The following is a 13429-nucleotide window of genomic DNA, read 5'->3' as shown; positions in this document are numbered from 1 at the left end:
GAAAAAGACACCAGGTCAAGTGCAGAAGCCAGAGTGAGTGATGTATAATATGTGCCTCAAAAGAAACAGTTTTGAATGAATCCATTTGCATAAACTCAACAGATTTTAATGGTTTTACCACATTCATATATATTTTAATATAACTGAATAGGCACCTCACTTTCAACCAGAAATCAATACCAAATACAGATGTAGCACAAGCAAGACTAAAATTTGAGACAGAAGAAAAACACTTTAAATTTTTATAGTATCAGGATTAAAAATGAGAGCTTCCAAGCACAATATGGACATTATTGGTTCTTATAAATGTTACTGACCTGAGTGCCCCAGGCAACTAGAGTAACATCACTCCCTTCCTGTATGACTTCAGCCTGGGACAGGGGGATGTGGTATGGTTCTACAGGAACCTGTTCAACTGAATATGTAACGGGGGAAAAAAATAAAAAGTTATTTTTTTTTCATGGGGCACTTGTGCATAAGAGAATATAAGAATTTCATTGTGGCAAAGCTTTATTTTACTCTTCCCCCAAATTCCCTAAGTTATTTAAAACAGAAATAGCATTTATTATATGGCTCCATGACATCACTACACATATGAAAAAGTACAATGTAAATGTATAAAATATATCAGCTATCCTGTAACAGAAGAAGGACTTTGGATAAAAACTAATCAAATCTTACTTAAAGTTAGGGCTTTGGTCAACAATGTGTCAATATATGTGTCAACTGTAATAAATATGCCATACTAATAGGAGACGTTAATAATACAGAAAACTACATGTGGCGTATATGGGAACTCTCCTGTACTATCTCCACACCTTTTCTGTAAATCTAAAACCACTCTAAAAAAAATGTTAACATGTCTGCTAAAACTTGATCAGACTGAAATAAGTTCTCAGACAAGTTTTCTATCAAGAAGCAAATTTATGGGGGTTTGAAAAATGAAACATACATAGTAGGGCCAAATATTTAAGCATATTTTATTTTTGCGCCTTACATCTATGAACACTTCATCCATTATGGCAGCCGACAACACCCTAATTTTCAGAGCTGAATCCTGTAGATCTCGAAGAGATATGCTAAAGCAGCTCTACCGGGCTAAAGGAAGCATAAGCCACTGGTATCCCAGAGAAAACTATTTCATGATTATTTCTGCCCAACCAAACACAAGCAATATAGAGTTGACTGAATTCAAGAGGAAATCATGAGGTGAATTTTTAAATGAAATTGAGTAGGAAGTTGATGGAATTGCCCCGTTAGGCTAGGAAGCCGTCTTGAATTCCATGTGAGAGCAGTGAAACAGCAGAAGTGGTGGGGAAAAATAGTTCCCTTTTGGGGCGTCTGGGTGGCGCAGTCGGTTAAGCCTCCGACTTCAGCCAGGTCACGATCTCGCAGTCCGGGAGTTCGAGTCCCGCGTCAGGCTCTGGGCTGACGGCTTGGAGCCTGGAGCCTGTTTCCGATTCTGTGTCTCCCTCTCTCTCTGCCCCTCCCCCGTTCATGCTCTGTCTCTCTCTGTCCCAAAAATAAATAAATGTTGAAAAAAAAAAATAGTTCCCTTTTGTTGACTTTCCCCATAATCTTTTATCATTGTTGTTTTAATCTTTTTTTTTTTTAAATTCAAAGAGCAAAGAAGAGTAAAAAAAAAAAAAGGTTCCCTCTGAGCCCCAGTTAGTTCTTCCAACTCCACGGCCCAGAAGTAATCAACACCAACAACTTCCTGGGTGTCTGCGGGGACAGCTTTCATTCTTTCTGTCATCCACGCTTCTTAATCCTCTTCCTAAATTGGGGAAATGCCCCATCTGATGAGGCAAGGCACTTTATCCACTACAGAAGTAAGGTCCACATATGCACTTTCCCAGCTTCCCATGCAGCTAGGGCACAACATGTGGGCTCTGCCAATCAAAGGCAGACTCTGAAATGGAAGCTGATGACACAGAAGAGCAGCAAGTACCCAGAACTCATCCTAGAGTACGGGTCACAGTGGAGGCAGATCCAGCATTCAGATTCAGTGGTATCAATATTCAAGACTGCAGTTCCACATCCACCAATAGGTGCTGGGGCATCTTTGCAAAACCAGTTATGTGGTGGAATTTTGGGTATTGCTTTAGACATATGGCCTCTAAGCCTGGCTCTTAGGCACTGCAAAGATATCTCAGCTATCCATTATCCTTCAATAAATCTTTTCTGCTTTTATATTGGCCAGAGTTGATCTCGGCTTGAAAGTTAAGAACCACGACTGATTCAGTGTCTTTTCAGATATTTATAATAGTCAAGTATGCACATTTATCAACACATGTGAATCTTTTTTTCCACATATAGAATCACATTGTACACCCTGTTCAGAAGTCTTCTATCATCTCACTATTTTCTCACATGGCAACATATCTTGGCCATGTTTTCATGTCAAAAATATAGATTTTACTTATAAATGATTTTTAAAAAACTACCAAATTTAGGGGCTCTGTGCTGACAGCTCAGGGCCTGGATCCTGCTTCAGATTCTGTGTCTCCTCCTGTCTCTGCCCCTCCCCCACTTGTGCTCTGTCTCTTGCTGTCTATCAAAAATAAATAAATGTAAAAATAAATAAATAAATAAATAAATAAATAAATAAATAAATAAATACTATCAAATTTAATGGTACTATTCTCAGTGATGTGGAAAGTTTTTTCTTTTCTTTTTTTTATATTTCCAATCCAATAACATTTCTATAATCAATGCCAGAGAAAGAAATGAATATTTTTAAAATCACCAATACATTTAAACTATACACTAAAATCCACAAAACTACTCAAAGCAGATGACAATTAAGCTAACTAACAAACATGAGACACAAGCTGTGTTAGAAAACTCATAAGCAGGGACGCCTGGATGGCTCAGTTGGTTAAGCATCTAACTTTGGCTCACAGTTCGTGAGTTCAAGCCCCTGCATGGGGCTCTGTGCTGACAGCTCAGAGCCTGGAGCCTGCTTCAGATTCTGTGTCTACCCCTCTCTCTGCCTCTCCCCTGCTCATGCTCTGTCCATCTCTTTGAAAAATAAATAAACGTTAAAATTTTTTTTTAAACTCATAAGAATTAAAAGCATTTCTTTAAAAGTTCTTGTGTAGCACAGAAATTATGTTGAGCCAGATACTTCCATCCACACCAGGAGTAGGCAAGTCAATTTTTATAAACAATATTTTACTGGAATACAGCTACATCCATTCATTTATATATTATCTATGGCTGTTTTTAACCTACAACAGCAGAATTGAGTAGTTACAAAAGATAGCATGGCCTATTGGCTAAAATTCTTACTACCTCTTCCTTTATAGAAAAAGTTTGCCAACCTCAATTCTAAACAGTGCTTTCAGAGGTTAATTCCAGCCCATTTATTGACAGCTTAAATCCAGTATTTGATGGACAGATGAACCAACAGATATATGGCTGGATAAAGGAACACACAGAAGGAAGACAAACATTCAACTGGAGTAGTATATTCTACTCAGCAGTTCTCAGTTGCTAAACCAAAGTGATGGTAGTTTGCAAACTTTGTGTGTAGTCTAGCAAACTTGTGAAAGGTAGCACCATAGGCTCTTTGTCATCATCAAGTAGTCTTTCCTAGGGCAGCAAGATCTGCATCAATAGACAAGGCTTGAAGCCAGTACACATACTGTCTTTTCAGTGAGTCAGTGGCTGTCAATCAAGAGTCCCGTCTTTCCCGCCTTTTATATCAGTTGCCAGCTGATTAGCAAATCCCTGGAACGCACAATTCTAATGGCTGGCACACTAAAAGAAGTGGGTTAGCATCTTGGCCCACTTCCTCTGAGAAATTGCCAGTGAGTGACTAACTGCTTCATTGTATTAAATAAATTACCCAGCATAATAAGACCTCATTACTTTAACACTTAATTAAAGAATGAGATGGCAAACAAGGCATTGCTCTCCATCAACAAAATCGTGCAGGGAATTATATTCAAGAAGAGTCTCATATTAATAACAACCAAAAAATCTACTAGAGTCACATAAATTTAATCCTGAGAGCAGGAGAATAAGAATACAATTTTAATATGTTTGTTTATTTAAACGTGGCACACAGGTCACTTAGAGGGTAAGCCGTAACTCACAAGTACCTTAGCTACCCCAATGTAAAAGATACTTACTCCAAGAGAAGGCTATTATTACAAATAAGCATTCTTGCATTCCTACCCAAAGACTATGTGATTTTTGAAAGAGAACAGGTAAGAGGAGTTACAGCAGAAAACTTCAAGAACTGAAGAGCCCCTAAACAGTCATATTACAGAATCCTGTTTTCATAGCAGTGGGACCAAATGAGACAATTCCATTTCACCAAATGCTGATTACATCCAAATCGTAGCACTAATGAATATTCCAGACAAACCCTTCAATATCCGATGTATATTAACAAAAATGTGTGACCCAGAAAAATAAGAACTCTAAAACCAAAATTAAAAAATGCAGTTTTTTGCTCAAATATCAGATTTTTAAAACATACATTGTAAATTCCATATATGTTTCCTTTGTAATTGCAAATGCACTTACAGTCACATTACATATATACTTACAGACTCATGGCATGAATTAGCTCATGCCCACCCCAATTTTTTTTCCTCATCCTCCTACTTTTTTCCTTCTAATTTTCTTGTAATTTGTTTTGTCATCTTAAACACATTTTTAAAATAAGGCTGTATATAAATGTATATACTATGTATTATATATCTTTATTCATTTAATAGTTATTGTATAGCCAATATATACAGGTATCACACAGCATATTGGAATATGAAATTAAAAGAGGCAGTCCCTGTCTTTGACAAGCACATAGTCAACTGGGAGGTATAAAGATGGGAAGACACAATCAGCAAACAAAAACATGAGACAGTGGTAGGGATAAATTGTTCTAGGAATACAGAGGGAAGCAACAACCTGGTTGTAAGGATCAAGGAAGCGGAGGGCACCATGGAGGGCACAATTGACAGGGGTCTTGGAGATGATGGGAAAATACAGAGGGAATTCTATGTAGAAAGCAAAGATGTGTACAAAGAAATGGAGGCGTGAAGTTGTGTGTGTGTGTGTGTGTGTGTGTGTGTGTGTGTGTGCATCTACAAACACCAGTCAACACACATTTATGTGCTGTTTCAGGTAAAGGGGAAAGCTTTAAATTATATACCAAAGTCCCCAGGAAAACCTTTTCAATTCCTTCTGGCTTCATATATTAATAACACATGCAGAAAGTGTCTGCAAGAAATAATAACTCACTCTTAATGATGCAAGTTTCCCTGTGAGGCACAATATTACCATTACAGAGATAATAGGGTCATTTCTCTGCCCTGGCACTAATCTGCAGTAATGCTAGTTTCCTCACAAATGTGAAAGTCAGTAGGGCTTTATTCATGTTGCATTATACATGATGCAGTGATAAAACATAAATGTTCTTCTTAAAAAGAAATAGAGTATGTTTCTAAAATGTTACTTCAATGCTGCCTGATTACTAACAACATATTGGAAATCTTCATACCTGAGAAAGTCTACCGAATTTGTCAGAATTTACAGTCTAATGGGAGAGGGTGGGAAAATTCACCCAACCAAGAACCCAATTCCCAACCCTGTCTGTGCATCTAACTAAATTGGTGATCTCTTACAAAGCATTGTGGTACTTTCATGCCCCAGTATCCCATCTGTAAACTGTGGAAAGCAGCATTTGTCTGTCGACCGTGTCATAAGGACAGAATGAGGACATATTAAGTTAATCACTGTGGTCATCCTTTCAGTTCTTAGGAAGAAGACAGTTTTACATTTGAAATAATTCAATGTCATTGTTGTAGTCATTAAAACTATAAACTTTTCATTCTAAGAACGGTTATTCTTACTACTATTATCATTTGCTGTATAAAACTGATATTTAACCATCAACCAGTATCTCTGTATTATAATTATTATTTTTCCAAATAATCTTTCAGGTGAGGCTACTAATTATGATCACACTTCTAACAGTTTTCACTTCCATACCAACAACTCCTCCTAACACTGATGTTAAAGATAAGAAAATATATGAACAAGAAAACTTAGTGAATTTTTTTGGTATAATTGTAATTATAGTAATTACTATAGTAATTATAGTAATTGTAGTAATTACTTTTAAATTATTCCCCAATTTTCCCATCATCTCTTCACCTCAAAATACTGAAAATCTAAAGATTAACAGTCTATATGAGTAAGACCAAATCAATATGCTGTTACCAATATTATTTGTCAATATGAGCTGTCCTTATAATAGTTGTCATAATATCACTATCTAATTAAAAGACAAAATTAACTTTTAATAAAGAATAATTAAGTACTAGACTTTTCATACTATTTTAACCAGCGGTGATTATTGGGAGCATGTGTGGACAGCATAGACTGATACAGTAAGTCTCAATATCAAGGGAGTAAGCCAGAGAAGTCTCTTAGAAGGGACAGTGATTGAAGATCACAGCCACATGATAACATAGGTCTTCACACCATAAGCATGTCAAGGTCTTACGGAGAACTAGAGTAAAAGGATTGCAGAAAAGTGAGAAAGCAGATGAACTAGAGCAAATAGACAAAACCACAAAAAAAGATAGATCCTGAAGAATGAATATAATCAGATGCACAAAAGCAAAAGGTTGGCATTCTAAGCAGTAGGGTAGTATATACAAATAACAGAAAAGTCAAAACAAGCAAGCTGAGAACACCATCATGTGTTATCACAACGTGATGCTCTGAGAAGGGCACAGCATCACTTCAGGGGTATCCTTGCCCAAATATCTACATAACCTGAACTTAATCATGAAGAAACATCAGACAAACTGATTGAAGGACATTCTACCAAATGTGAAGGTCATAACTGACAAAAAAGACAAAGGAATGGTCTATCCCAAAACAAAGGAGACTAAGGAGACAACAATAAGTGGAGACTCTGGAGATGCCTGGGTGGCTCAGTCCCTTAAGCACCTGACTTTGACTCAGGTCACGTGATGTCACAAATAGTTAGATCTGCGCTGCGAGTGAGTTTAGAGCTGCACTGACAGTGCAGAGCCTGCTTTAGATTCTGGGGCTCAATCCTACAATGGTGAGATCATGACCTGAGCCAAAACCAAGAGTCATACACTCAACCAACTGAGCCGCCCAGGCACCCTGAAAACATAATCTTAATAAATTATTGCTGGGGCGCCTGGGTGGCTCAGATGTTTAAGCATCCCGCTGGATTTTGGCTCAGGTCATGATCTCGTGGTTTGTGAGTCTGAGCCCCATGTTGGGCTCTGCACTGCCAGGGCAGAACCTGCTTAGGATTCTCTCTCTTCCTCTCTCTGCCCCTCCCCAACTCGTGCTTGCTCTCTTTCTCAAAATAAATAAATAAACACTTTAAATAAATAAATAAATAAATAAATAAATAAATAAATAAATGTTATTTTCCCTGAAACCAATCAAGATTTAAATCTAGATTTCTCATTGACCTCTAGCAATTCACCCTCATTTTCTCAAATTAAATTTTTAGACATTAAATGGGCCTTATATTCAATAAAGCAAATATTCTTTAAACTCTCCACATACATATCACCCTGTGTTGGTCTCTGCATGTTGTGCTGTGTGTCACTCCTTCATATCTTTCTTTTTCTTTCATATAAATCCCCTCATATCAAATTATGGATTAAAACTACCTAATTATGAAGGACTCCAGGCATACTTACACAGCCAGAAACTATGATTTGTAGTCTAGTGGCTTAAGTCAAATATCATTTACTTAATAGTCACTTCATAATCCCGAGTTATATTCAATGCTAGAGATAAAAAAGGTAAATTAGGTAGAATCCATAAATTCAAATACAACACTGACGGATGCTAAAAAATAGATAAAATTGATAAATATTTCAAGTTATTAAAAAACTTTTTCCAGCTGCAATTTTTATAAGCCTGACCACTTTATTTCTATTTGTGAAAAGTATGTGAAAATTACTAAATATAACCCTAGTGGTCTTAAAAATTTAGTGCTTACTATCTAACTTGTAAGTATAAGTAATTTATACATCTTTAACTTTTTGTTCAATGCACACTCACATACATTAAACATGAAAACTCCTAAAGAGCTTTTTGTGTGCCTTGTATTCCTAATTTGAAATTCTTTAGATCAGCTATGAAAATATCAACTAAAAACACCCCATCTGCTAATCAACAGTTCAGTTTTGGCTTGTTAATATTACTGTCTGTATGCTATGTCATTGACAACTATGTGCACATGGTGAGGTTTAACTGGAAATTTTATATTTTAACTTTCTTCATAAAGAACACTGTTTGTCACACATAAGTCCATATTTTACTTTTAGACATCTGCCTTTGCACACATTTTGAGAAACATATTAAGAACTGCCTATAATCAAAAGTAGAAGACTGGTTTGATTTAACATGATACAATGCACATCCAACTAGCTAGCATATGTCGTAAATAATCCTAAATAATCTGTAAGAGTCCCTGAAGGATTAAAAATGTCCTAGAGTGGCCATGATATGACCGCCGACCCAGAAATTATTCTTCCCCACCTTCTTGCGAAAACTGAATTGCCCAACCAACACATCCTAAACCACAAGATCAATCTCTCCCTCTTCACAAAACCATTTTGGACCAGCTATTCCTGAAACTGGCTGAACGTTGGCTGGCCTCTCCTGCTAAAGCTCTCTGAAATCTTTACCTTTCTCTCTCTCCTGAATTCAAATACTCTGAGTTGTGCTCATGGCTCAACAGTCTGCATAAAGTTTATGCTTAAGATCGTTAATATTAAAATAAATCATTGGAGATTTTTAAATAATACAGAAACATCTTTTAGTACACGACATTTATCAAGTATTAATTATCAGATAAGCATGATAAATAATTTACATGCATTAATATATTTAATCAAATGATACTAGGAAAGAAAAGTTTTATACTACTAAGTTTAAAAATCCAAGGAAGAAATACATTATACAAAGATATAAATGACCAACATTTACTCAAGAATAAGTAGTAGTCCAACAACCATAAAAGATACTCAAAAGAAAGTCAAAGATGTATCTCCAAACTCGCAAGAACCAGATAGTTTTACAAGCAAATTATATTAAACCTTATAGAACAGATCATTCCTAGTTATTCAGTCCAGTCTGGAGCACAGAAAAAGCAAGCATGTCAGTTCATCCTGTAAGACTGGAACAACTTTGATTCTGAAACCAGACTTGGGTAACTTCTGATTCTGAATGAATGATGAACTATAGACCAATTTGACACATAAATATATGCTTATATTCATACATGTAAATAGAGAAAACTATGGCCCAATTTTACATATGAACATAAAGCTCTTTTTAAAAAATCTTCAATTGAATCCAGCAATATGCTGAAAGAGCAATGCATTGATAAAGTAGAATTTATCCCAGGAATACAAGAATTGAAACATCAGAAAATAGGTTAATGAAATATACCCTCATCAAGAGATCAAAGAAACCAGATAATCATCTCATCAGATATCTAGAAAGAATTTGGTAAAATTCAACACCTTGGAGGGGCACCTAGATGGCCCTGTCGGTAGAACGTCCAATTCTTGATTTTCGCTCAGGGTTCGGGAGATTGAGTCCCATGTAGGTCTCTGCACTGTCAGCATGGAGCCTGCTTGGGATTCTCTCTCTCCCTCTCTGCCCCTCCCCCACTCACTTTCTTTCTCTCTCTCTCAAAATAAATAAATAACCTTAAAAAAAATTCAACACCTTGGGAGACGTGGGAAGAAGGGAACTTTAAGTTAAAAACAAAGAGATATTTCCTTAACTTGATAGGGAGTACTGACCAGGGCCCCTGTTAAAAAGGGAAAAGACATCTTTATAATAATAGTAATGATAACAATGACAACAACAACAAAAATACATGTCTCATTAAAAAAAAAAAAGAGTTATAACTATCATTAGCTATAGAAGATAAGGTTTTCCACCTAAAAAGTCTAAGATACTTAACTAAAATATTACCAGGGAATTGGCAATGGTCTCCAAAAGGAGTACTAACCTACAAAATCAATACCTTTTCTATATACCAGTAATAAAAACCTATTGGAAATATGTAATGGAAAAAAATATCCCAACCATACAGGCAAAAAAGACCCTAAGCATCTCAAAATAACTCTAACAACAAAGGTGTCAAACCTAATTAAAATATCTACACAATTTATCAGGGGACACAAAAGTTAGAATAAATAGAGATAACATACTCTTGGAAAAGAAGAATCATTACACTGAAGATGCAAAAAGCAGAAATAGAATGTTTTAATGTTTTCTGCTTACTTAAACAAAGACTTTAAAACTAAAAATATAATTAAAAGACTAAAAACTAAAACTACAATTTAGAAATAACAGGTTAAACGCTGCTCTCAATGACATCTGGTCTGTGGGCACAGATACTATGATGACATTTCCAAGAGGGTAACAAACTGTTGAGATCGGTTATTTCAAGATGAACTTCTAACAAAGAAGACTAACATTTTTCATGTTGACAGAATACAGAAAAAGATGTCTTAAAAAAATACAAGAACAAGCAAAATTCTGATATACAAGAGAATAAAAATGCAAGACTTTTATTCTTAGTATTCTCAAGTTAAATGTCCTAGCAAACATTTCCAGCTTTCATTCTTAGCTTTCAGGCCATAAACAGGTAAACTGTTTGTCTCCCCACAGGACCTGTGTCAATATACCTTATTCTTCTAGTTTTTCCACTGCATTTAGAGACGTGCAGTGTCTGGCTTTAATCATTTATTACTCAGGGCTTAATCAATGAATATATGAGACTTTTCAAAAACAAGAATGGAATTAAGAAACATAGGTTTTATAATTTAAACAATAAAGAACATAGGCTTGTAATTTCTTCCTTCCATGCATGTGCACGTGTGTGTGTGTGTATAAAACATATATGCATATAAATAAAACAAAGATGTTTACTTCAACATTGTTTAGAATAAGCACAATTTACAAATAACTCAAAGTTCCATAATAGGAGAAAGAATAAAATTCCTCTGAGTGTGCCATAATTTACGAACTAAAAATTAGCTAAATCAGGGGTGCCTGGGTGGCGCAGTCGGTTGAGCGTCCGACTTCAGCCAGGTCACGATCTCGCCGTCCGTGAGTTCGAGCCCCGCGTCAGGCTCTGGGCTGATGGCTCGGAGCCTGGAGCCTGGAGCCTGTTTCTGTGTTTCGGATTCTGTGTCTCCCTCTCTCTCTGCCCCTCCCCCGTTCATGCTCTGTCTCTCTCTGTCCCAAAAATAAATAAAAAACATTGGAAAAAAAAATTAAAAAAAAAAAAAATTAGCTAAATCATTGAAATTGTATACATTGAAATATATCCAAAATAAATTACCATATTGGTAAGTAAAGCAAATTACAGAATAGTTATAATGTTATTTTTATTATATGTTTATATATGCTCTATACATTCACAGATTTGTATAAATGTAAACACATGGAAAAAGACTCAAAAAGTAAGTTACAGAACAATGTCTATAGTATGATCTTATATAACTGTTTATATGTAAATGTGTTCTATAAATTCATATATGCATGCAAATAAAAATGCACACAAAAATGTCTGAGAAAAGGTGTTAGGGGTAGGGAAAAGAAACTTTCACTTTCTGTTGATGCTTGAAATTTTTACAGAGACATTAATTTTATAACTTGCATTTCTAATAAGCTCCCAGGATGCTTATGCTGCTGACCCAAGGATCAACTCTAGAGAACATCCATATAAAGATTTTGATGGCTAGCTTTTTTCCTCGCCTACTCTCTTCTGCAGAGAAGTTCTGTAGCTGTGAAAGAACTTGTGTTTTTCTGTTTACTGAGCCCCTAGAGGTCAAGAAAAGATTCAGAGTTCAAGCCCTTGAAATGGCACATAATCAATCACTGGGAAACTTCTGAAAAACTTTTGAACCCTATTCCTCATCAGGGTCTTTCATAATCTCTCCTAGGGCCCAGGCTATAAAAAAATTTCTCAAGCTCTTTCTCTTAGCTGGAATCCTGTCACATTAAACATTTCCCTTATGAATCTTGGTTTCAAAATTTGCAGCAAAATGAATATTACTTTTCCAAGTTTCTTATTCACTCCATTCATTAAATATGTACTGAAAAATTCTGCATTCGTTGATTGGCTTGAACAGTTGGTTGGCCTTACAAGTATAATACCCATAGAGTATCTACAGTAATCAGCAATCAAAGAGTTATTCAGTGTGATGCCATCAGTGTTTTCCTATCCACCTCAAGACTTTAAATTCTTATGCTATTTTTAATTCCATAATGAGATATAGATCACAACAGAGTTCCTAAAAAATGAAAAGATTCCATTTAAAATATGTTTACCTTAAGAGCACTGGAACTCTGAAACATTTCCAGTGAAAGTATAAAATGACATGACCACTTTGAAAAACTCTTCAGTAGATTCTTACAAAGTTAAATCTACATCTACCTTGTGACACACCAATTTCATTCCTGGTGTATTACCCAAAAGAAAGGAAACAATATGTTCATAAAGCACCTGTGTAAGAATGTCCCTAGCAGCTTTGTACAAAATAGGCAAAAACTAAAAACAGTGATGGACATTTGTTCATCAACAGGAGAATAGATAAATCGTGATTACATTCATAAATATATACAACAGAAATGCTACTCAGCAAGGAAAAAGACATAAACTGATGATACAAGCAATAACATGAATGAACCTCAAAACATTAGGTTGAGCAAAGAAGGCAAAAACAAAATAGTATATATATATATATATATATATATATATATATATATATATATATATATACCATATATATATATAGTATGACTCATTTACATGAGCCCTCAAAACGTGTAACTTATCCCTGGGGACAGAATCAGCAACTGGCTAAGTTTGGTGCAAGGAGAATAGATTGGCAAGGAAGAGGCAGAAGGAGCTTCCTAGAGTAATGAAACTGTTCTAGATTTTGTTTTCACAGTCTTTACCTGGATTTCTAAGAATGTCAAAAAATCTACCAAACTGAACACTTAATATCTGCGTACTTTATTGTATGCAAATCATATCACGATAAAAAATGTTAGGCCTAACTATTCAAGAAAAAGAAATATTTGCCAAAGCAATGTCCTTTGAATTCAAAATAAAATATACCTCTTTGTCATTTGCTTAAGATCAGGTTTAAAAAAGTAAAGCTGGTAACTGGGTCTTTGTCATTTGCTTACAGTTAGGTTTAAAATATATACTTTAGACAGAATAGTTTGATATTTAAAATTTCCATTATAGCTGATAAGTAATTTCCATTATAGCTGACAGATGAGTGGTTACAGGATTATGATTTTGAACTTAAGGAAATGTAACTGAACATCTCAGTTTGCCTTAGACAGTCATTCCAGTGTTGACCTGATGTCA

At 35.4% G+C, this 13429-nt stretch overlaps 1 protein-coding gene across 4 annotated transcripts in view; it reads right to left on the bottom strand.

The window, feature by feature from the left end:
* Positions 1-13429, bottom strand: part of BCKDHB (branched chain keto acid dehydrogenase E1 subunit beta) — a 209378-nt gene that overhangs the window by 139099 nt on the left and 56850 nt on the right. For all 4 annotated transcript variants that reach the window (XM_003986336.5, XM_006931864.4, XR_002157239.2 and 1 more), the window contains exon 7: positions 318-415. In XM_003986336.5, coding sequence (XP_003986385.1) covers positions 318-415 — 98 coding nt within the window. The remainder of the gene's footprint in view (positions 1-317; positions 416-13429) is intronic.

This window comes from Felis catus, chromosome B2 (genome assembly GCF_018350175.1).
Source record: "Felis catus isolate Fca126 chromosome B2, F.catus_Fca126_mat1.0, whole genome shotgun sequence".
Taxonomy (NCBI): Eukaryota; Metazoa; Chordata; class Mammalia; order Carnivora; family Felidae; genus Felis; species Felis catus.
This window is presented reverse-complemented; position numbering and strand designations above follow the sequence as displayed.